This window comes from Chiloscyllium plagiosum, chromosome 9 (assembly GCF_004010195.1).
Source record: "Chiloscyllium plagiosum isolate BGI_BamShark_2017 chromosome 9, ASM401019v2, whole genome shotgun sequence".
NCBI lineage: Eukaryota > Metazoa > Chordata > Chondrichthyes > Orectolobiformes > Hemiscylliidae > Chiloscyllium > Chiloscyllium plagiosum.
The window spans coordinates 64,481,306-64,508,663 of record NC_057718.1 but is presented as its reverse complement, the minus strand read 5'-3'; the positions used below and the strand labels follow the sequence as shown (position 1 = coordinate 64,508,663).

At 42.1% G+C, this 27,358-nt stretch overlaps 1 protein-coding gene across 2 annotated transcripts in view; it reads right to left on the bottom strand.

The window, feature by feature from the left end:
- Positions 1-27,358, bottom strand: part of si:zfos-1056e6.1 (uncharacterized protein LOC107988029 homolog) — a 160,375-nt gene that overhangs the window by 12,483 nt on the left and 120,534 nt on the right. Inside the window, exons 8-9 of one of the 2 annotated variants that reach the window (XM_043696112.1) lie at positions 20,341-20,391; positions 2,812-3,522 (exon numbers count right to left, since the gene is read on the bottom strand). In XM_043696112.1, the coding sequence (XP_043552047.1) occupies positions 3,469-3,522; positions 20,341-20,391 (105 nt within the window). In that variant the 3' untranslated portion in view covers positions 2,812-3,468. Of the gene's footprint in view, positions 1-2,811; positions 3,523-20,340; positions 20,392-27,358 lie in introns of those variants that run through there. The other variant, XM_043696111.1, reaches the window with a different exon arrangement.

The following is a 27,358-nucleotide window of genomic DNA, read 5'->3' as shown; positions in this document are numbered from 1 at the left end:
TCTTATTCCTCTACAAACACTGCCCCAGGTTAAATTAATAGCTATGGCTAATATGTTTAGTTTAACCAAGAGACTTATCTCCAAAAACATATAATCAAGAAAGAATCCACTATACTCACTACTGCAGCCTTTCTCTTGGACAGACTTAAAACAACAATTAACTTATCTGATTCTGTGCTGTGAACTTCGCCCAACAGTTCCTCCAAGATTAGTTGTGAATTTCACTGTTTGTTAATTTTCTCAGATGCACTCCCGATGTCCAATAATACACGAAATCAAACAGCAAAGGTGGAAACTGTGCAGGTTCTCTCTCTCTCTCCTGCATTGTCCTCACCATGATTTAATTGGCTGAGGTGGTTTTGTCCTGCTTTTTGTGGAAAATAGACTTGTCATATTGTTGGATAGATGCTAGCATTGTAGCTGCACTGAAAATGCTTGACTCGGGGCACAATGTATTCTGGAGTATAAGACATTAATACTTTTGCTGGAATATTGTCAGGGCCCCTAGCCTTACAACATCCAATGTATTCAGCTGTTTCTTGATATCCTTATAATCACAGCTGTCATTATAATTAGTTAAGTCAGATTCCAGATTAAAATCTAGCTTGATAATTACATTTTTAGCAAAGTAATCTATGTGATTGTTCACTGAAACACACACACAATACTGCAGATCTGCTTTTAACAGAAAGCTGTTTATTACACCAAACAAAATATCAATAGATTTAACCAGGCTACAGTATTTATAAAGAACACAATTTGAAAGATTTAAAAACACACAGTAAAAGTATAGTCCCATTTTTCCCAACATCATCAGATTACTGTATTGTACTGAAATACCAGAGAGAATTTTGAGTTGTATCACATTTACAAGTTTGTCTTTAACATTTCTTTCCATTTCCATTCTTGTGTATTTGATAGCTGTTTTTCTTGAGTAGCCACTCAACTGACCTTCAAACAAATCAATTACGGATTCTTCTCAGTGACACCAAACTTATATTCTTCAATATCTCAAAGTGAAAAATTTCCATTATCACCCCAGGAACACTCTCTCTCTCTGTCTCTCATACTGGTTTACAAAAAACTTCAGGCTCCAGAAAATCAGACCACCTCAAACACACAAACCAAAATCCACATAATACAGGTTGAAAATCCAAACTTTAAACTAAATGATAGTAAAATATATATAAATAGCACACCTTCATCATAATGTCACATGGAGTGAAACAAATTGGTTGAAGATTGATATTGTGATGTTGGAGTCCACATGAGGATGTCAAGATGGAACAGCCACTAATGTGCTGGGCTCCCCTTTGTTAAGAATTGGGATATTAAAATGGATCACCCCCCTTGTAGCCATTCATGAGTAAATCTGGCAGAACTGTAGAACTTAGATTTGATCTATTGGTGTGGCATCACTTAGCTGTGTTTATCGTTCTGACGTTTGACAAGCAGATTGCCCTATGTTGGAGCATCACTAGCATCATACCTCTTTTTGTAAGATACGCTTGATGCTGTTTCTGGCATGCATCCTGCACACTTCATTGAACCAGGCTAAAAGTCCGGCTTGATACTAATGCTAGAATAGGGCTACGCTGGACCATGTAGTTATATGTTAGGTTTGAATACAACTCTACCACTGCTGATAAACCCAGTGCCTCAGGGCTACCCAGCTCTGGGTTGCAACACACGTCAATGGCAGTGGTGAGAGTGGGAAAGTTGGTTTTTTGAAGAGATGACAAAGGCAGTTGATGAAGGTAAGGCAGTGGACGTTGTCTATATGAACTTTAGCAAGTTGTTCGACAAGGTTCTGGAGGGTAGACTGGCCATTTGGACAAAAAAAATGGCTTGAAAGTAGGAGACAGAAGGTGGTCATTGGAGGGCTGATTTTCAGACTAGAGGCTTGTGACCAGCGGTGCGTTGCAATGATGGGTGCTGGGTCTGCTGCTTTTTGTCATTTATATAAATGATTTGGATATGAAAATAAGAATATAATTAGTAAGTTTGGAGATAACACCAAAATTGATGGTGTAGTAGACAGTAAAGGAGGTTAACTGTGAGTACAATGGGACTTTGATCAGATGGGCCAATAGGCTGAGGAATAGCATATGGAGTTTAATTTAGATAAATGTGAGGTGCTGCATTTTGGTAGAGCAAACCAGGGCAGGACTTACACACTTATAGATAGGGTCCTGGGGAGTGTTGCTGATGAAAGAACTAGGGGTGCAAGTGGCATTGTTCCATGAAAATGGAATTGCAAGCAGACAGCGTGATGAAGAAGGCATTTGGCATGCTTGCCTTCATTGGTCACTGTATGAGCATAGGGGTTGGGAGGTCATGTTGCAGCTGTATAGGACATTGGTTAGGCCACTTTAGAATAAGGCATTCAATTCTGGTCTCCCTCTGTAGGAAAGATATTGTGAAACTTGAAAGGGTTCAGAAACATTTACAAGGATGTTGTGAGGGTTGGAGAGTTTGAACTTTAGCGAGAGACTGAAAAAGCTGGAGCTATTTTCCCTAGAACACTGGAGGCTGAGGGGTGACTTTATAAAGGTTTATAAAATCATGGGGACAGGGTGAGTAGCCAAGATATTTTTCCCAGCGTAGGGGAGTCCAAAACTAGACAGCATAGTTTTAAGGCGAGAGGGGAAAGATTTAAAAAGGATCTAAAGGGCAGTTAGTCGTGTGTGTATGGATTGAGCTGCCAGAGGAAGAGGTGGAGGCTGGTACAATTACGACATTTAAATGGCATCTGGATGGATACACGAATAGGAATGGTTTAGAGGGATATAGGCCAAATCCTGACAAATAGGATATCTGGTCAACATGGATGAGTTGGATCAAAGGGGCTGTTTCCATTCTGTATAACTCTATGACTCTGTGATGAGAAGGGATTTGGAGCCTCAACCATCATACCGCTTGGCTGCAGGTGAATATACACAGGTAGAATATTGCAACATTGCCACAGTAACACGAACTGTTTGGGGGATCAATGGCTCAGTTAGTTAGATGACTGGTGTGGATCAGATTGGTGCCAACAGCATTGGCCGTTTCGCTGGGTTGGATTTGGGGCCTGCCTGCAACAGAGATTTTGTCACTGTGAGTCAGATCTGCCTTCAAGCAGATAACTCCAAAGAAGAAAAAGAATAATGTGTTGAGCCACAACAGAATACATAACAATTCCGGTGTCAGGCTTTTCATACACAGTCATTTTATCTCCACTTTGTTGTTTATATTGTTCAGCATAAATATGTACAAAACAACATTTCAAAGTTCATCTTTACCTATGAAGAGGCAAGCAACTTCTCTTGAGAATGGCATCCAAGTATTTTTTGAAAGCAATAAAGAATCTCCTACTGAGGCAATAATCTAATATCATAAGTAAATCTTTTACATAGGGCTTCAGCTGTTATTCTGGAAGTTTCAGTTAAATACAAGATTGCTAGGTGTCTGCATCTAGTCACTGATTCACCATAGTGGAGGACGTTTAAACATGCCTTTCCAAACTGTGGAATCTGCAATCTAGAGAGAAAGAGGGAGAGATAAAAATCTCTCTATATCTTACAACAGTAAAATACCTTGAGAAGAAATAACAAAATAGGACATTACAAACATAAGCCTTTTCATTGATATAACAGTTATATTTTTATAAAATTACAGAAAGCTGATTGCAAGCATTGTTTTCAAATTGTAACATTTGTTCCTTAGTCTTCGATGCAACTTATTCTTTCAATTTAGAATGTTCCTTCTGCTGCTGATCATGGACATTCTTCAATTCCCAACAATGTGATTGCAGAGAACCACAACCCCCCCCAAAAAAAAGACTTTATGATGTATTTGTTTATAAATCTTCCCCTCAGCAAAGTGCTTATCTCCAGTCTCTCCTCTCCCTACTCTCCCTGTGTTCACTCGTTCCAAAGCATGTACTGGCTTTCCTCCTTCTCCTGGTTTTGTGTCTCTTCACAACACCCAAGGCTCCCCAATTGCCAGATTTCTTTCCTGTCTAATTGCCTGTTGTCCCCATTCCACAGGTCTTAAGGAAAGTACCTGAAACATATATATTCTCTCCCCACTTTTGGGACACTAACAGCATTGGCCAACTGAACACCGTGCTGGAAAAACTGGCCAACTGAATAGTGTGCTGGGAATTGGATCAGGCCACACAAACACATATGCAAACCAGTTCCCTTGATTGATTATATTGAATAGGTGTTAATGAGACAGTGGAACTGAGATACTGAGCCAGGAAGCTTGCAGCATTCACTGTCAAATTATATCAAACACCCAATAAATACACAAGCCATCTTCAGGAAGGGCTTATGCCCGAAACGTCGATTCTCCTGTTCCCTGGATGCTGCCTGACCTGCTCCACTTTTCCAGCGACACATTTTCAGCTCTGATCTCCAGCATCTGCAGACCTCACTTTCTCCTGAAAGCTGTGTGACTTCTGACTTTTGAATAGGTGTTGATGAGACAATGCTGTAAGGTTTCATGTGAAATAATAGATCTGAAGTTCAGTAGAACAGTTTTTAAGAAAGCCCAGTTCCTAGGGACAGCTCAATCAACAGAAAAATTGTGATATCCAGTACAGTCTTTTGTAACCCCCTCATGGGACAGAAACTCAATTTACATGGAGTAAATGAATTATGCTAATTACATTATCACATCAAACTACTATTAAGCCACTGTCCTTGGGAATGACATGGACAACTAGTTAAAAGAAGCCTCTCAAATCAGAGGGTCTCTCAAACACACTCCAGGGAGAACATCAGCACCAAGAAGCAGGAACCTTGGGAGCAGGAAAAACAGCCTCAACTTCAGTTCCCCCATCTGTGATCTGGGTAGTATAAACCTTTCATCATCTTGCATTTCCAAAGCAGATTTGAAACCAGTGTGAGTTCAGAGGCATTTAAGAACTCAAAGCTTACTCGGGAAATTAAAGGGAAAAACAGATTATATATCTTATGTTCCAACTATAGTAAACCCCATCCTATGGTAAACTATATCTCATCATTAGTGTAAAATAAGTTACACTAAGTAAGCAAATAGATCAGATGCACATGAAGGCAATGCATACATAGGGCTCAGGGAGTAAGTAATTCAAAGAAGTGGTGGAAAATAATGAACTACTAGAATGCTAAATATAAAGAGTTGTAGAAACAAAGGGAATCTATCAACATCTGAGTGAGAAATTACCGTCACCATTTAGGGCGTCAACCTCTCCTCAGTTCACGGTATTTTTCTGACAGGTTAAAACCTGAAGCATTAACCAGGTTAATGCTTCAGGTTTTAACCTGTCAGAAAAATACCGTGAACTGAGGAGAGGTTGACGCCCTAAATGGTGACGGTAATTTCTCTTTGGAGATGCAGGTGAATCTGCTGAACATTTCCACTATTTCTTATTTCAGTACTGGGAAATGTGTGGAATGTATGCAAATTCAGCAGCAGAGTTTCACCAGGTCCAGAAGTGGGCCAGGATTTGCACTTGACTAGATTATTGTTGTGGTTCACTAGCATGAGGGCTCATCCATTCACAGGATCACACCTACCTGAATAGTTTTCTCGGGACTGTCATTTGCATAATAATGGCACAATTCCCATATCTTAGGGAAATTCTAAGTATGGTTTTGATTACCTGGAAACACCATCATTGTTGCGTATCGATCATTTGTCAAAGTTCCTTTTTATGTCCAAGGTCACAACCATGACTTTGCATTGTTGCGTTTACTTTTAAAATGACCACTAGTTGCAGCAGCTATTTCATGAAAAAGATAGAAGGTTCAGAGTCAATTGTTCACTTCAAAACCATTGCCCAACTAGTGGGAACGATCTGAAGAAAGGGTTAAAATAGAGTGAATGGGGTTAGCAGCCTCAAATTGCAGTATCTTAACTTCAGTAGCATTACAGACCCCACCACAGCCAGAGAGGGACCTCGTCGGTCTTTAAATATTGGGGCTAAAAGATGTCAATCAAACCCAAAGCATTCGAGACAATGTCTCAAGGCACATTAGTGTGGTTCAAGGATGCCAGCCTGGTCAGTACAGCCTCAGTTGTCTGGAGGAACTCAAGACTCAGCACTGTGGGAAGAATGTCAAGACTGCTCCACTCTGTCAACATTTATCGCTCAGCCCCATTCTCCTTCCACATTCCTGATGAGGGGCTCATGTCCGAAATGTCGACTTTCCTGCTCCTCGGATGCTGCCTGACCTGCTGTGCTTTTCCAGCAAACAGTTTTCAACTTTGACTCTCCAGCATCTGCAATCCTCACTTTTTCTGTGTCGACAAGTAATCTACTTTCTCATGTCCCCTTCTTCTGATTTACAAGCTGCACACAATATTGCTTTTTCCCCATTTCTCTCATCACCTTGGTGTTCTACCTTTCTGCTTTCAGATAGTCAACAACTAGCCAGGTGCTGGTGGAAAGTGTGATGTCCAAGCAGAGCAAGAGTCTAATGATAAGGAAACATGTGGCTCATCTCACACTCACAGCTCAGATACAGGCAATAAGTGATCTTCAGCAGGTAGCACAACACAAACTGGTAGGTGATGTGGCACCAGGCACTAACAGCCTCTAGTCAGGTAAAGGGACAAGGTTGAACTATTGTCAGCCTCTGGTTGACAAGGTCACATTTCAGTTTTGTTGCAGAGCACTGATTTACAGATTTTCCTGTGGCAAATTACCATATATACTCATGTATAGGTTGATCTCGTGTGTAAGGTGACCCCTTACTTTGGCCAAAAAATCTTGTATTTTCGATATATTTCATGTGTAAGCCTACCCTAGTTCTTCACAGTTACAGATCAACATTTATGAGTCAGTGTGCCTGCCCGTTGCACTCTGCTCCGGCTTTCCATTCTGCTGGCTGTACCACTCTGCTTGGATCTTCCAATCCGTCAGCTGCCACGCTCCACTCCAGGTTTTCAGAATTACTGTAATCCGCAGAATCGGTTTCCGCAGTTTCAGTTTCCCGCGTTTTACCGTGGCCCAAACATATTACAGGGAACATTCCAGAACCCAGGACCGGGGGCTGGTTGGAAGGTAAACTGCCCAATTTAAACGACCATATGGATATTGACTTACAAAGAACAAAGAACAAAGAAAATTTACAGCCCAGGAACAGGCCCTTCGGCCTGAGCAGATCCAAATGTACTGTCTAAACCTGTCGGTCAACTCCTAAGCATCTATATCCCTCTGCTCCCCACCTACTCATGCATCTGTCCAGACCCATCTTAAATGAATCTACCTGCCTCTACCACCTCTGCTGGCAATGCGTTCCAAACACCCACCACCCTCTGTGTGAAGTACTTGCCGGATGTATCCCCCTTAAACTTTCCACCTCTCACCTTGAAAGCGTGACCTCTCATTATTGAATCCTTCACCCTGGGGAAAAAGATTGTCTCTATCCACCCTGTCTATACCCTTCATGATTTTGTAAACCTCAATCAGGTCCCCCCTCAATCTCCTTTTTTCTAATGAAAATAAACCTAACCTACTCAACCTCTCTTCATAGCTAGCACCTTCCATACCAGGCAACACCCTGACAAAGCTATCTGTCAGGGCCCCAGCTATTTCATCTCTTGCCTCCCTCAGCAATCTGGGATAGATCCCATCTGGTCCTGGAGATTTGTCCATCTTAATAACCTCTAGCCTACCCAACACACCTTCCCTATTTATGTCAACATGATTCAGACTAATCAAACTTCTATCTCTAATCTCAGGATTCATCATGTCCCTCTCCTCAGTGAGCACTGATGCAAAGTAATCATTCAGAATCTCAGCCATTCGCTCAGGTTTGACACACAGCCGTCCTTCATTATCCTTTAATGGACCAATCCTTTCTCTAGTTACCTGCTTGCTTCTTATATAAGAATAAAATGCTTTGTGATTTTCCTTAATTCTGCTTGCTAAAGCTATTTCATGACCCCTTTTAGCCCACTTGATTCCTCGTTTAAGACTTGTCCTACTCTTCCAATATTCCTCCAGGGCTCGTTCTGTTCTTAGATACCTAGACCTTATGTACGCTTCCCTTTTCCTCTTGGCTAGTCGTACAATTTCTCCTGTCATCCACGGTTCACGAATCTTGCCCTTCCTATCCTTTGCCTTCAACGGGACATGCTTATCCTGCACTATCTTTGAAAGCCTACCCCATCTCAAATGTGGACTTCCCTTCAAATAGCTGTGTCCAATCCACATTTCTGAGCTCCTGCCTAATTTTGATATAACTGGCCTTGGCCCAGTTTAGTACTCTTCCCTTAGGATCACTCTCTTCTTTATCTACGAGTATTCTAAAACTTACAGAATTGTGGTCACTGTTCCTAAAGAAATCCCCCACCGCAACTTCTACCACCTGTCCTGGCTCATTCCCCAATACCAGGTCTAATATGGCCCCTTCCCTCGTCGGACTATTGACATACTGTTCTCGAAAACTCTCCTGGACACTTCTTACAAATTCTACCCCATCCAGATCTCTGACGCTAAGTGTATCCCAGTCAATGTTGGGAAAATTAAAATCTCCCATCACCACTACCCTGTTGCCTCTACATCTATTCATAATCTGTTTACCTATTTGTTCTTCTACCTCACGCTCACTGTTGGGAGGCCTGTAATACAGCCCCAACAATGTAAGTGCATCCTTCTTATTTCTCAGCTCCACCCATAATGCCTCACTACCCAAGACCATCATAGTGTGCTCCTTTCGCACAGCCGTGATATCGTCCCTGACCAGCAATGCAACTCCACCCCTCCCTTTTACTTCCCTCCCTGCCCTGTCTGAAACATCTATATCCTGGAACATTCAGTTGCCAATCATCATGCCCTTCCTTCAACCAAGTCTCTGTGATTGTAATAACGTCATAATCCCAGGCACCAATCCAAGCCATAAGTTCATCTGCCTTACATACTATACTCTTTGCATTAAAGTAGATGCATTTCAAGCCTCCAGTTCTTTTGTGCTCATCTGCTCTCTGCCTACTCTTCCTTTTATTAATGCTATCTTCATGATTCTTACAGTCTTCAGTCTCTGCGTCGCTCCTACTTGTTTTCTCTTCGGGTTCCCAGTCCCCTGCCACATTAGTTTAAAACCTCCCCAACAGCAGTAGCAAAAACTCCCCCAAGGACATTGGTTCCGGTCTGGTTCAGATGTAGACCGTCCATTTTGTAATAGTCCCACCTTCCCCAGAACCGGTCCCAATGTCCAACAAATCTGAACCCCTCCCTCATAGAGTCATAGAGTCATAGAGATGTACAGCACAGAAACAGACCCTTCCATCCAACTTGTCCATGCCGACCAGATATCCCAACCCAGTCTAGTCCCACCTGCCTGTACCCAGCCCATATCCCTCCAAACCCTTCCTATTCATATACACATCCAGATGCCTTTTAAGTGTTGCAATCGTATTAGCCTCCACTACTTCCCTGGCAGCTCATTCAATGCACATGCCACCCACTGCGTGAAAAGGTAGCCCCTTAGGTCTCTTTTATGTCTTTCCTCTCTCACCCTAAACCTATGCCCTCTAGTTCTGGATTCCCCCACCCCAGGGAAGAGACTTTGTCTATTTATCCTATCCATGCCCCTCATGATTTTAGAAACCTCTATAAGGTCACCCCTCAGTCTCCGATGCTCCGGGGAAAACAGCTCAGCCTATTCAATCTCTCTCTGTAGCTCAAATCCTCCAACCCTGGCAACATCCTTGTAAATCTTTTCTGAACCCTTTAAAGTTTCACAACATCTTTCTAATAGGAAGGAGACCACAATTCCATGCAATATACCATGCCTAACCAATGTCCTATACAACTGCAACATGACCTCCCAACTCCTGTACTCAATACTCTGACTAATAAAGGTGACCATGCGGAACTTTCTCGAAGTCCTTGCTAAAGTCCATGTAGACAACACTTGGCCATTACAAATTCTTTCATCCTTAGAGTACCTGAAGAGCTGCTCATCTTGCCGATGCAACTTAATTAGTAACAGTGGCAGTGACAAAAGCACGACAGGAGACATTTTAAGAATGCAGATGCATATATTTACAAACATGTAAGAAACTTTACATTGATTTGTAATTTATAATATATGCCACCTATCTGCCCTCAGGTTGATTTATCATTCCTTGTCTCTCTTAATGTCTAAATGCAGTTGCAATGCCAGAAGCCGGAATAGAGATAGCCCTGGTCTGTATTTGGGCCTAAAATAAACACAAAGAATGCCAGAGAAACCGAGCGAGTCTGGCTTCACTTATGGAGAGACAGGTAAAAGTAAAGTTTTGAATCTGGTATGACTTCTTCAGTTCTGGGCCTATTGGCTTGGAAGACTTGACCATATTTAGAGCTAGAGGGTCCAGGCCTGTTGACAGTATCACACCCAGAATCAGGCTCACCCTCCTCAGCTTGGAATTATGCCGGTTTTGGCATCACAGACAAGATGGAGGTGGAAGGGCTGATCCTGTGTGTGCCTTCTCCTTCTGCCTCTGGCTGCCTAATGGCACCACCATGTCTATCTGAGAGAAAGGGGCACATGGAGTGAGATTGAGATCCTTCATCCTCCACTCACCTTGCCTCTGGTAATGAGTGGTAGAGCACAGGTCCCTGCATTCAAAAACTCAGCAAGTCTGGCAGCATCCGTGGAGAGAGAAACATTTTGAGTCTGATCAGAACTGAAGGGGGCTTGAAAATTATGTTTTTTGTGCGTTGGCAAAGGGGAGGAGGAACAAGTGGAATAGATGATGGGGGTGCCCACAGCAAAACACAAAAAAAGTGTTAATAGTGGAGGTAGAGGAGATAAGCAAACATAAAACATACCTATTGTTCCTTGTCCCTTTGTCTTTTGCTGTGGGAACCCTCACCATCTATTCCACTCACTCCTCCTTTTCACTTTCCAGCCCTGTCAGTTCTGAAGAAGAGTCAGATTGAACTTGAAACATTAACTCTGTTTTTCTCTCTCCACAGATGCAGACAGTCTGTTCATGGAGGCAGCCAAACACACAGAGAGCGAGCACTGTACTGAAAATGTTGGAGAACTCCTCCATCTTTTGATCCAGTTGTGGACCGTCTCTGATACATCTGCCTGCTGTTCCTGTGCCTCTCCATGCATTTTGATAAAGTCATTAACGTCCAACACCATGGGATCATCTCCTGTCTGGGGCTGAGCCAGTGCCTGATTCTGACAGTCCTCTGAGTGCCAGCAGCTTTGGGCATTTCTTCCTCAACCAACTGCAGTGATATGTCAGTGGTATGCTCACTGGAATGTTTTCCTGACTCTAATCTAGATAGAGAACTGAATGAAGTGAAAGTCTGTGAGCTGATGGAAGGTGCAGATGAAAGACTCGAAACTGCTTTCTCCTTAGAAGTGGAGGTGGAGTCGAGAGTCTTTAGTAGCTTCTGGACAGACTTCCACTGAGTGATTTTCATGTCTGCACAAGAGAAGGAAATTAACTGCAAGTAAGAGGAAGAAAAGCTTTTACAGGTTAATGCCAATTCGTTCTTACTCCCTCCTACACCATCTCTCAAGCCATCCTGCCTATTTTTTCATTTCTACACTGGCTAGCACGTGGTACTGTTAGTAATCCCGAGATCACTACCTTTGAGGTCCTCCTCTTTAACTTCTCTCCTAGCTCCCTGAATCCTTCTTTCAGAACCTCATCACGTTTGTGATTGTCTTTCTCTCGCTAGTACTTAATAACTTACTTACTACTTACTTACGAAGATGAAATTCAAATGACAATCAAGACTTGAGTACAAACTGTTTTCTTCACCATGTGTCCCAAATTCAACCCTGTAGATATTGACCTATATAGTATGATAGTATTATAATTGTTTTAGCACTTTGTACAAACTGGGGCCATTTGTCTTTGTTTAGCTTTGCTAATATCCAAGAAACACAAACAATACAAAAAGTACAAGAGATTTGAGAGCATCATACCATCATATGACTGATTTAATTGCAAGTATTTCTGCCAAACAATATCTGCCTCAACTACCAAATTCCTAGGATTACCTTACATCTCAAGTTAGTTCTAAAAGTTCAATATGGTATAAATTATACCACTTATACACAGAACAGCTTTAGGAATGCTTCCACGGTAGGACTTGGAAAGTATCCCCAACAGGTACGGGAGATTACCGTACCATTCTACCATCAGAGGCAGAATGGAGACAGTTATTTTGTAGATAACTATTCAATAATGGCCATAATTCTTTCTCCTTTTGTTGTTTATTATTTCATTTGGAGATCTGGCTCTTGTTTGTCCATTTTTTGACTATTCCTGATGAAGGGCTTTTGCCCGAAACGTCGATTTTCCTGCTCCTCGGATGCTGCCTGACCTGCTGTGCTTTTTCAGCACCACTCTGATCTAAACCCCCATTTTGTGACTCATACCAAGCATGAGTTTCACCCACTCGAAAACAATACCTCGTGTTTTAGTCGACTCCCTAATTTCAGTTTTAAAAAACTGTCTTCAATTTGACCTTTATACGAATATATGCAGTAGATTCATTATCTGCCCACGGGCCAGGAGTGGTTGGGTTGGACATCAGAGTTAGGAATCACATGGTCAAAGAATAGCCCTTGTCTTCTAGCAATCACCATCTGGTTTGATATGTTGGCTCAAATGTGAACAGAAATTGACCATTTGGCCAATCGAGCCTGATCCAATTTGAATGTTTCAAATTCCACATTCCCATCTGCTCCCAATAATCCTTGTCTCCTAACAAACAAGAATCTATCCAGCAAGGTTTTAATAATATTCAGTAGGCCCGCTCTCCATTGCTCTCTGAGACAAACAGTTCAAAATTCTTAAAACCCTCTGAGAGGAAAAACCATTCTTCACATCTCTGTCCCAAAAGAGTAACACCTAATTTTAAAACCATCCCCTCTAGTTCCGGATTGACCCACAAGAGAAAATATCCTCTTCACACTCACTTTATCAAGAGTCCTTGCCTTTCTAGTTACATGTAAATCTTGTCCCTTAGAATTCCTTCCAACAACTTACCCACCACCGATATCAGGCTCACCAGTCTATGGTTCCCTGGCTTTTCCTTACCACCTTTCTTAAATAGTGGCACCACGTTAGCCAACTTCCAGTATTCTGGCATCTCCCTCCTATTGGAAGGATGTTGTGAAACTTGAAAGGATTAAGAAAAGATTTACAAGGATATTGCCAGGGTTGGAGGATTTGAGCTATAGGAAGAGGCTGAATAGGCTGGGGCTGTTTTCCCTAGAGCATCAGAGGCTGAGGGGTAACCTTATAGAAGTTTATAAAATTATGAGGGGCATGGATAGGGTAAATAATCCCCAAGGTCTTTTCCCTGGGCTGGGGGAGTCCAGAACTAGAGGGCATAGAGAGAGGGGAAAAATTTAAGAGAGACCTGGGGCAACTTTTTCACGCAGAGGGTGGTGCGTGTATGGAATGAGCTGCCAGAGGGAGTGGTGGAGGCTGGGACAATCACAACATTTAAAAGACATCTGCATTGGTATAGGAATAGGAAGGGTTTGGGGGAATTGGGCCAAATGCAGGCAAATGGGACTAGATTAGTTAGGATATGGGGTTGGCATGGAAGAGTTGGGCCAACTATTTCCGTGCTGTACACTTCTATGACTCTATGACCATTCAGGATCTTATACAATTCAATCAAGTCAAATTACTCCTCGTTCTTCTAAGCTCTGGTAGAAACAAGCCCAGCCAATTCAGTTTATCCTCACAAGACCCCACTCATTCCAAGTATTAAGTTAGTAAATCCCTCTGAACCGCCTCCAATGCATTTCCAAAGAGCAATGAAAAAACAGAAAGTAGGAACATGGGTAGGCCATTATCAAAGCACAATATCAAATGCCTTCTGGAAACTCAAGTATAGTATGTTTTCCACAGTGCATGTTTTGTATTATAGACCAGACCAGACCTGGTCAAAATGTTCCCAGGAGATAGCCTGGACCCTAATGATTGGTCTAACTAGTAAGCTTTAAGCAAAACACACTTTACTCTTACACTACAGTTAAACTACAAAGAAAGAAAGAAGAATTGGTGTAGCTTTAACTATATTGAAATACTTAAAATAATATTATTTAACTACTACTGATCAACTATTTGAATATAGCAGCATCCCATAAACACCCCTGGCAAAAGCAAATTCAGCAAAATAGAATTCCCTCACTTGTGATCTCTTCCAGTCCTGGATAAAAAAGCTCAACGTGTGTATCTAGCAGCACACACAAAGAGAGGAAGAGAAAGAGAGAGAGAGAGAAAACTGTAACAAGCAGTTTCAGTTCCAAAACCCCAAATTCAACAACTGAAAGCAAAACTAAAACCCTGGGTCTGTTTGAACCTGATTCCACTTGCTCCTGTTTCTTTGGTCTAATTTTTGAAAAAAGCTATTTACTTTCCTTTCCTTGGAGCAGACATCTTGGTACAAGTTTACAATAACTCTCTTCTAGAGAAACCGAACAGAACAAATCCCTCTTAAAGGCAAATATCATCACATAAGCCTTCAAAAAACTCCAATGAAATGGTTAGCCATGATTTCCCTTTGATGAAACCATACACTATCAAGGCACAATCTTGAATTATTCTGCAGCTATAAGTACTTCCATGGTTAGTTCTAACTCCTGCACCACAACAGGAGTCAAGCTAACCAGTCTATACTATTTTCTGCCTCCCTTTTTTAAAAGTTAATTTACACATTGCTCTCTCCATTCCACCTCCAAATTTACTGGCATGACTGGGATGCTTTTTGTATTGGGCAAAAGTGAGTACTGCAGATGTTGGAAATTAGAGTCTAGATTAGAGTGGTGCTGGAAAAGCACAGCAGGTCAGGCAGCATCCAAGGAGCAGGAAAATCAACGTTTCGGGCAAAAGCCCTTCATCAGGATTCCTCGAAAATATTGATTTTCCTGCTCCTTAGATGCTGCCTGACCTGCTGTGCTTTTCCAGCACCACTCTAATCTAGACTCTGCTTTTTGTATTCTCTATAGTGAAGGCAGAAGAAAGGCATTTATCCATTTCACCGTGAGGGCACAGCAAACTGGCACAGAGTAACAAGTCAGGACGTCTGCAAGGATTCTGCCTATTCACCTACACATACACTTAACATAGCCAGCCACAAACAGCACATTCAGGAGCTGGAGCTCTTTGCTGTCTCAGTCCATCTTTTCATTTAGATTCTATGTTCACAGATCCAAGTGCATACAGTCAACAGCACATTGTACCATCAGGCAGTCTGCTTTCCTGGCAAAGTCATGCGCACACTTCATTTAATTCTCTCCAGTCAGAAGACAATGGCATACACTTTCTCTGGCATACACAGCATCAGTTGCCTTCTTTATGCAATGATGGATTGTGAGCCGGGAAATGTGAGAGTTGTTGCCTGCTCCAACCTGGAAGAGTCCTGACAAGAGAAAATTCATTACCACAACCACTGGCATAATGCCTTAGCACCTGCCCTTCTCTAGGTTTGTAGCACCAGCTACCAGAGATTTCAGATAACTCTGAGTAACTCTTTAGAGAAACTGAGATAATGCACAAAATGCTCCCAACTTAGGCTGAGGTAAGAGGAATATTGCATGAATAAAACATATGGATAAGGCCTCCTGCTGAGAACCAGACTTCTCCCACACAACTTCCTTGTTCTGTGAGCAACATATCCTTCTCAGCGACCTAACTCCCTTGAATCCCCCTTTCTTAATTCCTCTGCTACTTAATCCCTCCTTTCAGATGCTCCTCAAACCTTTTCATGAATCTTTTGGTCATTTGCTGCAGTATTTCCTTCAGTATTTAGTGTCAAAGTTTGTCTCACAAACATTCCTGTGAAGCATTTCAGGATGTTTTAATGTGTTGTAAGCATTATATCAATGCATGTAGTTACAGCTGCTGCTTTAGATTATTTGGAATCAGTCATGGTCAATCAGCTCCTTTCGTTTTTCCCTGAGGTCACAGTGACCAAATAGCAGTGACTTATTTTCAAATGGCTAGTGTTTCAAAGGAAGGTGAGCCCATTAAATTACCTCACATACACAGAATCAATCTTTCATTAAGCATTCACCATTTAAAACATGTGTATTGTATTTTAAAAATAAGTTCTAAATCAATTGCTTCCTTTTTATGAATTCCCTCTTCTTCAGAACACCTACAAAAAATTACCAGGAAACTTCAATTGTTGGTTTTGTTGCAATTTCTAATTTTGAACATCACGCCACCTTCATTTTATGAATGAAATATCAGAAACCCTTTTTCGCGTAAATCAATACATCAAAATCAAGATAATGATCTCCACTTTCAGACTAATCAAATTTATTAACATTAATGAATATAAAATGGTCAATCGAGGAATATCTGTAAAATGCTGCTTTCCCAATTTGGACTTAGCTAAATGTGGACAAAAACTGGTAAAATTGCTGGTTTATCTACCATGGCATCTTGTTAACTTGATGCGTGCTATCAGTCTTGATCTGGCTGATCCTAAGGTGGCTTGACTCTACTCTTCCTGTCAAAACACATTAATGTCACTACTCACAGGTACATTAGAAGGCAGGGTTCAAATGGAGGTAAAGTTCCAAGGTTTTGATTTCTTATGAGTTGAATGAAAACCATTCCGCTGAGCTCAACGTAACCTTGAGGAAGAGCACCTCATTTTCCATTCAAGCATTTTACAGCCTCAGGATTCAATATTGAGTTCAACAGCTTCAGACTACTGTCACCATCATACATCTTGATTACCCTCACAAAACCAGCTTCCCTACCCACCTCCTTCACCACCACTTGTTTGCATGATTTGCTCTCAGCATAACTGACCTGTTCTCTGATATTTATACATTCCATTAACTCCTCTTTTGTATCAATGTATCATCTCTACTGTTATTAGCACTCCCTTTGGCTTTTGCTGTGAGGTATTGACCTCACCTGTTCCATTTACTCATCATTCTTCCCCTCTATCCCTTATAGCAGCACAAAAACCATTACCTTTCTAGCCCTATTCAATTCCAAAGAACAGTAATATTGGAATTGCAAAGTTAACCTTGTTTCTCTCTCCACAGATGCTGCCCACCCTGTTGACTTTGTTTAACACATGTTGTCCTTGTTTTGATGCCCTCCCCACCTCCCCCGCCCCATATCTGTAGCACTTTGCATTAACATTAGGTGCCAAATAGGGTTAGTCTAAGATCTAATTTAGGTGCATGGTGAATGGTAAATGAGGTTGATAAGCTGCAGGGCAGAAATTGCAGCATAATGGTCTCTTGGTTTAAAGGGGAGCAAAAGTGTACTCTCCAACGCTCCCTCCATAATCCATGAGAATATCAGGTTCTGAAATGAGATTTGAAACCACAACCTTTTAACTCACTGGCAAAGGTACTACTGACTAAACCATGGCTGAGACCTATATAGTATCTATGAACAGTAAACATGGAGTTACCTGAGACTTTGTGATTGAGAGTCAGCAACAATAAAGAAATTACACATTGTTTTTTAAGCAGAAAGGACCAATTATATGTGAACAAAATACTGCCAATGCTAGAAATCTTAAATAAAAACGAAAAAAAATACTAGCACTCTCAGTACATCTTACAGCATCTGTAGGATGGATACAGTTAATATTTCAGATTGGTTAGATCATTGAGATAGTTGTCTCAAGTTTACTGATGATATGATAAGCACAAAAATAATGCAATCAGCAATGTTCATTCCCTTACTGCCTGTCGTCCATGTACCTTTGTTTATCTGAGTGCTCTTACAAGGTGCTTCCTCAGGGACCACACCATGAATGGTGGATGGCTGTTAACTGCAAGGTGACCTAGTCAGATGTCCTTGTGAAACTCTGGGCCTAGGAACAGCTTCACCCTGCACTGTCTCAGCCTATGCCTCAGCAAACTGAGACAACTAACTATAATCAGCCATCCTGGCATTGGCAGGGTAGTAAGAGTTAGAGCGGAATGTTGTCATCCTGAGAGAAGACAGCACATTCTTGCTACAGAAAGTCACAAGCCCAGCAGTACTCCTGATTTGTTGGAGAACAAGGCCAGTGGTGTTTAACCTCCATATCTACATACTGGTGAGGCCCCAACATTCAGATCCCAGAGGCTTTGCATTTCCGCAAGTCCCTACCCAAAACAACTACATGAGCCTTAAACCATTGCACCTCCACCATCCTCCCGCCAAGTTCCTAGCAGATCATCCCACTAGAAGCCAAGGTTCTCTTGACCATGACTGGATGAACGCCTCTCCCGCATTGTCCCCTAACAAAACTTCCTCTTTGTAGGTACTATTTCCCCCTATCTCAATCATCATCCCGTCTTGCCCTAGCTTGCAGCCCCCAATCCTGAAAAATAGGATCCCAAGTCATCTTCCAGCATTAGTGGTCCTCTAAACCTCCCCCCCCCTCCCCCCCCCCCCCCCACCCCCGACCTTTGCTCTTAACTTCTGTGGACAGATCTGACAAACTGACCCCTCAATTGATCTAATCCAACCTGTAGCCCTGATCAACCAGTGCACAGATCCCAGACTGGTGGTTGTATAGCTCCCCAACCATGTTGGTCCTACCTCACCCCCAGACTATCCACTATGAAACCACAGGATTGATTGTGACCCACTCCCCGAATAGCATAGGTATGCAAGCCCAATCGATAAGATGCTGACTGGACCACAGCCAATTCCCTGGACTGGAATTAGGAGCTACTACTGATTCCCTGTAAAGACCCCCTGACTGCAGGAGATCCATGGACCTAAGAGGCAACTTTTTCACACAGAGGGGGGTGCATGTTGGAATGAGCTATCAGAGGAAGTGGTGGAGGCTGGTACAATTACAACACTTAAAAAGTATCTGGATAGGGTAATGAATCGGAAGGTTTGAAGGGATATGGGCCAAACGCTGGCAATTGCGACTCGATTAATATAGGATACCTGGTCGGCATGGATAAGTTGGACCAAAGAGTCTGTTTCCATGCTGTACATCTCTGTGACTCTGTGACTTCAGTGAGGCTTACTCCTCGAATACTTTAAGGCATGTTTGCTTGTTGCACATGCAATGAGTTTGCAACACAAGCTGCTAGCACATTGTGCAGCAATGAGTTTTATGTAGCACTCTGTTGTACAGCAGGATGTGCATACCAAAATAAAAGCAAAATACTGTAGATACTGGAAATCTGAAATAAAAACAGAATGTGCACGAGAAACTCAGCAAGACTGGCAGCATCTGTACAGAGTTAAACTGAGTTAGTGTTTTGTGTCCAATATACATCTGCTTCAGAATTCTTCAGCAAGATATATGCCATTCAACCGTGGACTGCCGAGCAGCAAGGCAGGGTTTTGTGACTATTGCTAACAGACGGATGGTGTAAGGATGCTGTTAAATGTGTTAAGTGAGGGGGCATAAGCACAGCAAGTGAGCGGAGCTGAGATTGAGCCTGGTCCAATCCACACGCTGGGTCCATATCCCTGTGCATTAAATGTGCCTGCAGCAGCTTTTCAATGCTAGTTGCCAGTGTGACCTGCAATATCACTCTGTGCTTTCTGAGCATCCAGTGTGTCAGAGAGATGCCATGACAGATTTGATGCATTGGTAAATGCCAATATCTGTCATCAAGGGGTTCACGTAGCCAGTGCTTAAGGACTGTAGCCCAAGATGCTGTTTGGTCCTCAGCAACATTAAGGCTGGTCACAGCCAGTGGTCAGCTGGAGTCACCAGGCTCTGATTTCCATGTCAAGATTTCTAAACATCCTGCTTGTTTGGAGTTTTTGATATGATAGGAAGCTGAATATTAATGAGGCAAGTTGGGCCGTTAATAAGGCTTTTCACAAGCTATAAGCCTCCTTAATCGTCAACTTGCTGCTGCCCACCACAAGTCCACAGCATAAAGGATGGAGCAAGATGCTCCTGACATTAAGATCGGCCTCACTGGGTTTCTCATCCGATTCTGTCACAAATCTCTCGACAGCCCATCTCACTCAGACCTCATAAGATTCTGTCTAACATTTCTTTATCTACACTTTCTTCGGTTTCAAAGAATTTGTACTGGTCTTGAAATATTAACTCTGTTTCTCCCTTCACAAATATTAGTAGACCTGATGAGTTTCCTGAACATTTTTTGCTGCCACAATACATGCCTCCTCTTTTCAGAGGTGTATGGTTGATTTCAATTTGTGTTAACTACTCACCATACTTTACCTAATGAAGAACATGCAACAATCATTTTAAAGAAGAGGCAGTACCAATTTTATGTACTGCCTGTAATACAACGAGTGGGCATGGTTTATTCGTGTATTGCAATTCCTATGTCCATTTCGGTGGTTGCAATTGCTTCCTCAGAAGACACTTGTTGCTAATATTTTCAACATATTGCCTGTGGGTGAATCACTTACTTGCATTCTTTGATTCAAAAACTGCAGTTTCTGATTCAACAACTCTACTTCCTAAAAGAAAGAACAAGCAACAAGACAGATAAATGAATTTGGAACTTTCGGTTTTTAACCAATTTCATTATGTCCTGAAAACATGAATGCACAATATTCCTACCTTAGAACTGAAATCTGTGAAGGATAATATTTCAAACAAATCAAATGTGTTGAAATTGGATAGAACAACAAATGAAATGGTGGTAACTGTGGTTTATGACATTTATGCCTTATTAGAACTTTAGCAGTGCCAATTCAATTTCTTACGAATTAACATCATTACCGAACATTGATAAACCATTTATTTTGAATAGCTAATTTGAAAACAAAAAAACTGCTGTTTTGATTTGTATACCTGGTCTAATTTCAGACTTTTTCGCATCAAGGTGAGGAATACTAATATTGGACAATGCATGCTTAACATTTCTGATACTGATGCAACAGAGTGTTACAAGGGGACATAAATTTAAGGTGAAGGGTAGAAGGTACAGGGGAGATGTCAGGGTTAGGTTCTTTACCCAGAGAGTGGTGGGGGCATGGAATGCGCTGCCTGTGGGAGTGGCAGAGTCAGAATCATTGGCGAACTTTAAGTGGCAATTGGATAGGTACATGGATGGGTGCTTAAGCTAGGACAAATGTTCGGCACAACATCGTGGGCCGAAGGGCCTGTTCTGTGCTGTATTGTTCTATGTTCTATCTTCTATGATTTTAGCAGCAAGTACTAAAAAGGTAAATTGAAGCTAACACATGATGTGGAGGAGCTGATGTTCGACTCGGGTGGACAAAGTTAAAAATCACACAACACTAGGTTACAGTCCAACAGGTTTATCTGTTGATGCTCCTTCGTCAGCAGCGCTCTGAAAGTTAGTGTTTCCAGATAAACCTGTTGGACTATAACCTGGTGTTGTGTGATTTTTAGCTGAAACTAAGGCAAATGAACTTAATACACAGCTTTACCTTTAACTTAAGGTCACTTGGTCCCAAACAGATTATCTTTTATTCCCATATTATCCTTTCTAATGTGGCTTTTGATATCCTGGTTTGAATGTGCACTGTGAATGACTATCTAGAATATTTAGCTTGATTTCATCTACTGATCTTGGTTTAATTCTCATATTCAATTTGGTATTTTTAACCTCCTGTTTAGTTATTTTCGGCTATGACAGTTTAGCATGACTGTTTTTCTTTTGTTTGCTTAGGTTAGTGGTTATCTCCAAATGCCAGGTTGATTCAAAAACTCAATTACACAATTTAAATCATCATTGAATAGTAGTCTTATCTAACCTCTGTCTTCAGAGGTTGAAAATCTTACAAACTATCCACAATTGGCAGAGATGCTTAGTTTAAGCCATTGCAATGTAGCTGTGAGAAAACCCTAAAGGAAAAGAAAACAAGCAGGCAGCTTTGTTCCATGTTATTTCTTTTCTTTTATTGCTTTACAGGAAGTCGTCATTGTTAGCATTTACTGTCCTTCGCCAGGACAGTTTCACAGCAGGTACCTTAAAAAACCATTGCAGTGTGTGACAAAGGTATGTCCACACTGCTATTAGATAGGGAGTGCCTTGATGCAGTGGCATTGAAAGCGTACTAATTGTAACAAGATTAGCCAGGTGGACCTCCACAGAATATGAGTTCCCCGATTCAGGCTGTTAATCTGATACAGTCAAGGAGCCCTGACTGACAGATATGAACTGGAGTATCAGACATCCTGTTGCTCTAAGAGCTGGCTCTGAGGGAACTGAATCAGTGTCAAGGATTCTTCACTTGTCAATAAAGGGTGGCTTGGTGACAGGATACTTGCCTCTGTGGAGTTATTTCAGAAAGAACAGTGACATGTTTACAAATCAGGATTAGATTAGATTAGATTAGATTACTTACAGTGTGGAAACAGGCCCTTCGGCCCAACAAGTCCACACCGACCCGCCGAAGCGTAACCCACCCATACCCCTACATTTACCCCTTTACCTAACACTACGTGCAATTTAGCATGGCCAATTCACCTGACTTGCACATCTTTGGACTGTGGGAGGAAACCGGAGCCCCCGGAGGAAACCCCGGAGGATGATGCATGACTTGGTGGGAACTTGGAGATGATTATGTAATGTTTTTGCATCATCAATGATTACTCTTCCTTCCCAATAATGGTATCAAAGGCATTGTGAACATTAGACATAGAGGTTGAAATTTCTCTAGTTCACTTCTATTACACAAATTAGATCATGGAAATTATCCTAAGGTCTCCATGACGTAAGCCTTGTCTTCATAAAGTACCCAAGTTACAGTTGTAAACTTCCACATAGGAAGTCCACAATTATGGCCACAATAATAATGTCGCTTGATTCTTCTTGTCAAATGTATTCCAACTCCTTGAGGTTGATCTTAGTGCAATTTTCTCATTTCCTTGCTACTTCTTTATATAGTTATGTTGCAGTGTTAATTACTATCCACCATTACGTGTATAGGCAAAAGGATTTATTTATTCAATAATATAAAATAAAAGTAAAATAGTGTGGTTACTGGGGATCTAAATAAATACAACAAGTGCTAGAGAAAGTCAACACAACTAGCAGCATCTGTGGAGAGAAAAAAATCATTATTGTTTTGAATCTGACATAACTCCCCTTCAGAACTGAGGAGCGATGGTGATGTGAACTTTGAATGTTAGAATATTGTTCTAGCATCTTCAAAGATTTGAACTCCTCCATAGATCATTCTTCACTTCATAATCTACCATGTTATATACCTTTTTAGAAAACAATTAATCTGTCATGAGTCATAGAAATCTATAGCACAGAAAAAGTGCCAGAGACCCAGGTTCAATTCCCACCTCAGGCAACTGTCTGTGTGGAGTTTGCACGTTCTCCCTGTGTCTGCGTGGGTTTCCTCTGGGTGCTCCGGTTTCCTCCCACAGTCCAAAAATGTGCAGGTTGGGTGAATTGGCCATGCTAAATTGCCCGTAGTGTTAGGTGAAGGGGTAAATGTAGGGGAATGGGTCTAGGTGAGTTGCTATTCAGAGGGTCAGTGTGGACTTGTTGGGCCGAAGGGCCTGTTTCCACAGTGTAAGTAATCTAATCTAATCTAATCTAAAAAAAGGCTCTTCAGCCCATAACAGCTAATCCTGGTTTCCAGGATTTGGCCATAATTTTAAATGCCTTGGTATCACAAGTGCACATCTATATACTTAAATGTTAAGAGAGTTTCTGTCTCTACCACCCATACAGGCAGTGAGTTCCAGATTCCTACCAACCTCTGGGTGAAAATGTTTTCCTCACATCTCTCAACCCACCGCCCCTTATTTCAAATTTATGCCCCGATCATTGGTCCTTCCATCAAGGGGAAATGTTTCTTCCTATCTATGTCCCACACAATTTCATACATCTCAAACAGGTCCCCTCCCAGTCTCCTCTGCTCTACAGAAAACAACCCCAATATGTCCAATCTCTTTCCATAGTTTATCTAAAGTCTCCTCAGATCTAAAACCCTCCAGAACGGGCAGCATCCTGGTAAACCTTCTCTGCACCGTCTCCAAAGTATCCATGTCTTCTGGTGGTGTGGCGACTGGAACTGCACACAATATTGCAAATGTGGTCTAACGAAGATTTTATACAACTGGAACAGAACTTGCCAACTTTCATATTTGATGTCCCAGCTGATAAAGGCAAATGAGCTGTGCAGGTCATTCTGCTAATAACGTGCATTTCATTAACAGAATTGACGAATTGGGGGCAAAGTTTCTATAGTGCAAACATTTAAAGTGTATTGGTTATAATGCGATTCCGGCCCCATTAGTTTAAATCATGTTTCTATTACACGATTTTCTTACAACACTAGGTTGCATGAGAAAGGAATAGCAGTTATAGCAGTTCCAACTGTATGCCTTTTTGACCACCTTATCCACCTGTGTTGCCACTTTCAGGGATCTGTGCACCTGTACTTCCAGATCCCTCTGTATGTCGATGCTCCTAAGGGTTCTGCCATTTATTGTATAATTCGCACCTGAATTTGATCTTCCAAATTGCATCACCTCACATTTGTCCAGATTAAACTCCACCTGCCATTTTACTGCCCAAATCTGCAGTATTCTATATCTATATTCTGCTGTATTCTTTAGCAATCTACCTCAATACCTGCAAACCTACCAATTTTGGTGTCATCCACATACTTACTAATCAGACCACCTACATTTTCCTCCAGATCATGTACATATATTACAAACAACAAAGATCCAGCACTGATCCTTGTGGAACACCACCAGTTATGGATCTCCATTCCCCGAAAAGCATCCATGGCTACTCTCTGTGTCCTATGACCAAGCTACTTTTGTATCCATCTAGCCAGCCCACGCTAGACCTCATGAGGGATCTTTTATACCAGACTGCCTTAAGGTACCTTATCAAATGCCTTACTAAAGCCACGTAGACAACATCCAATGCCCTTCCCTCATCAATCATTCCCTTCTCAAAAAACTCAATCAAGTTGGTGAGATTTGACCTTCTCTGCATAAGCCCATGTTGTCTATCACTAACAGTCCATTCACTTCCAAATGTGAATAAATCCTGTCTCTCAGTATCTTCTCCGACAGCTTCTCCACCACTGATGTCAGGCTCACCAGCCTGTAATTACCTGGATTATCTCTGTTTCCTTTCGTAAACAAAGGAGCAACATTGGCCATTCTCCAGTCCTCTGGAAATGAAAGAGGATGCAGAGATATCTGTTAAGGCCTGAGTTATTTCCTCCCTAGCCTTCCACAGTATATTGGAATTGATCCTATCTTGCCTTGGGGATTTGTCTACCTTAATACATTTCAAGACACCCAACAGTTCTTCCTTCATTATGTTGACCTGCTTGAGAGTATTCACATACATTTCCCTAACCTCAACATTCCTCATGTCTCTCTTTTTGGTGAATACTGATGGAAAGTATTCATTAAGGATCTCACCCATTTCCTCTGACTTCACACATTACCTCTCTCCCTTATCCTTGAGTGAGCCTATGCTTTCTCTAGTTGTCCTCTTGCTCCAAATATGTGTATAAAATGCATTGGGATTCTCCTTAACCCTGCTGGCCAAGGATATTTCATAGCCCCTTTAGCCCTCCTAATTCTCCATCTGAGCTCCTTCTTATTTTCTCTACAGTCTCCAAGGACTTTGTCTGTTTTTTAGTTGCCTAGACCTTAAGTATGCTCTTTTTTTTTACTAATTATTTCCCCCATCATCCAAGTTTCTTGACTCCTGCCATTCCTGTCCTGCACTCTAATCGACTGGTCTTTAAAAGATTCCCACATGACAGATGTGGATTTGCCCTTAAGTAGCCACTCTGAAATAGCCAATCCATTTCTCCAAATCTTGCCTAATTCAATTATAGTTGGCTTTCCCCCAATTTAACACCTTTACCCGAGGTCCACTCTTGTCCTTATCCATAGGTACCTGAAAACTTATGGAATTGTGGTCATTATTCCCTAAATGCTCTCCAATGGAAACTTTGATCACCTGGCCAGGTTCATTTCCCAATAACAAATCCAGTTATACCTCCTCCTTCATTGGGAGAAAGTGAGGACTGCAGATACTGGAGATCAGAGTCAAAAAGTATGGCACTGGAAAAGCACAGCCGGTCAGGCAGCATCCAAGGTGCAGGAGAGTCGACATTTCGAGCATAAGCTCTTCATCAGGAATCTGGAGGTGGCCCAGGGAGCTGAGAGATAAATGGGAGAGGGGGTGGGGATGGGGAGAAGGTAGCTAGAAATGCAATAGGTAGATGAAATGCGATGGGTAGTCCTCTATTTCTGTTTTTCAGTGGCAGCAGCAACTCGAAGGGTGGGAGCTTGCACCAGGGGCCTGCCGAGAGCAGTGATTCACTGATTTGAGCCTTTAAAAACTTACCACGAGCGCGGGAGTCCTCCATTTCTGTTTTTCAGCGGCAGCAGCAATTCGAAGAGCGGGAGCTTGCACCAGGGGTCTGCCGGGAGCAGTGAGTCACTGATTTGTGTTTTTAAATTTGAAGTCAGAGAGCAGAGGTTTCTGGGAAAGGAGGGACTTCTTATTTTTATTTCCATCCAGCTATATAAGTCAGTGTTTTCTCAACCCGAAACCCTACGTTCGTAGGGCCTCCCACCCAACCACCTCCTCTAACCTTAAAGACCAGGGACATATCAGGTAAGCGTCTCTTCTTTTTTACTTTGTGATATGGGGACTAGCAGGGATGGCAGTGCAGGGAGAGCAATGTTCCTCCTGCATGATGTTTGAGGTAAGGGACGGCGTTAGTGTCCCATCCAAGTACATCTGCAGGAAGTGCACCCAACTCTCGCTCCTCCAAGACTGTGTTAGGGAACTGGAGCGGGAGCTGGATGAACTTCAGATCATTCAGGAGGCAGAGGCTGTGATGGCTAAGAGTTACAGGGAAGTTGTTACTCCTAGGCATGAAGAAAGCTAGGTGACTGTTCGAAGGGGGAGAAAACAGTCAGTGGAGGGATCCCCTGTGGTCATACCCCTGAAAAACATGTATACCGTTTTGGATACTGTTGAGGGGGACGACTTACTGTTGAGGGGTAAGCAGTGGGACCCATGTCTCTGGCACAGAGCCTGTTCCTGTTGCACAGAAGGGAAGAAGGGAAAGGAGGAGAGTGTTAGTCACTGGGGACTCGATAGTTAGAGGCTCAGATAGAAGGTTTGTTGAGAATGAACGAGACTCATGGTTGGTGTGTTGCCTCCCAGGTGCCAGGATCCGTGATGTCTCAGATCGTATCTCTGGGGTCCTGAAGGGAGAGGGTGACCAGCCTCAAGCCGTTGTCCATGTAGGTACCAACGACATAGGTAGAAAGAGGGATAGGGATGTAAGGCAGGATTTCAGAGAGCTAGGGTGGAAGCTGAGAGCAAGAACAAACAGAGTTGTTATCTCTGGTTTGTTACCTGTGCCACGTGATAGCGAGGCAAGGAATAGGGAGAGGTATCAGCTGAACACGTGGCTGCAAGGATGGTGCAGGAGGGAG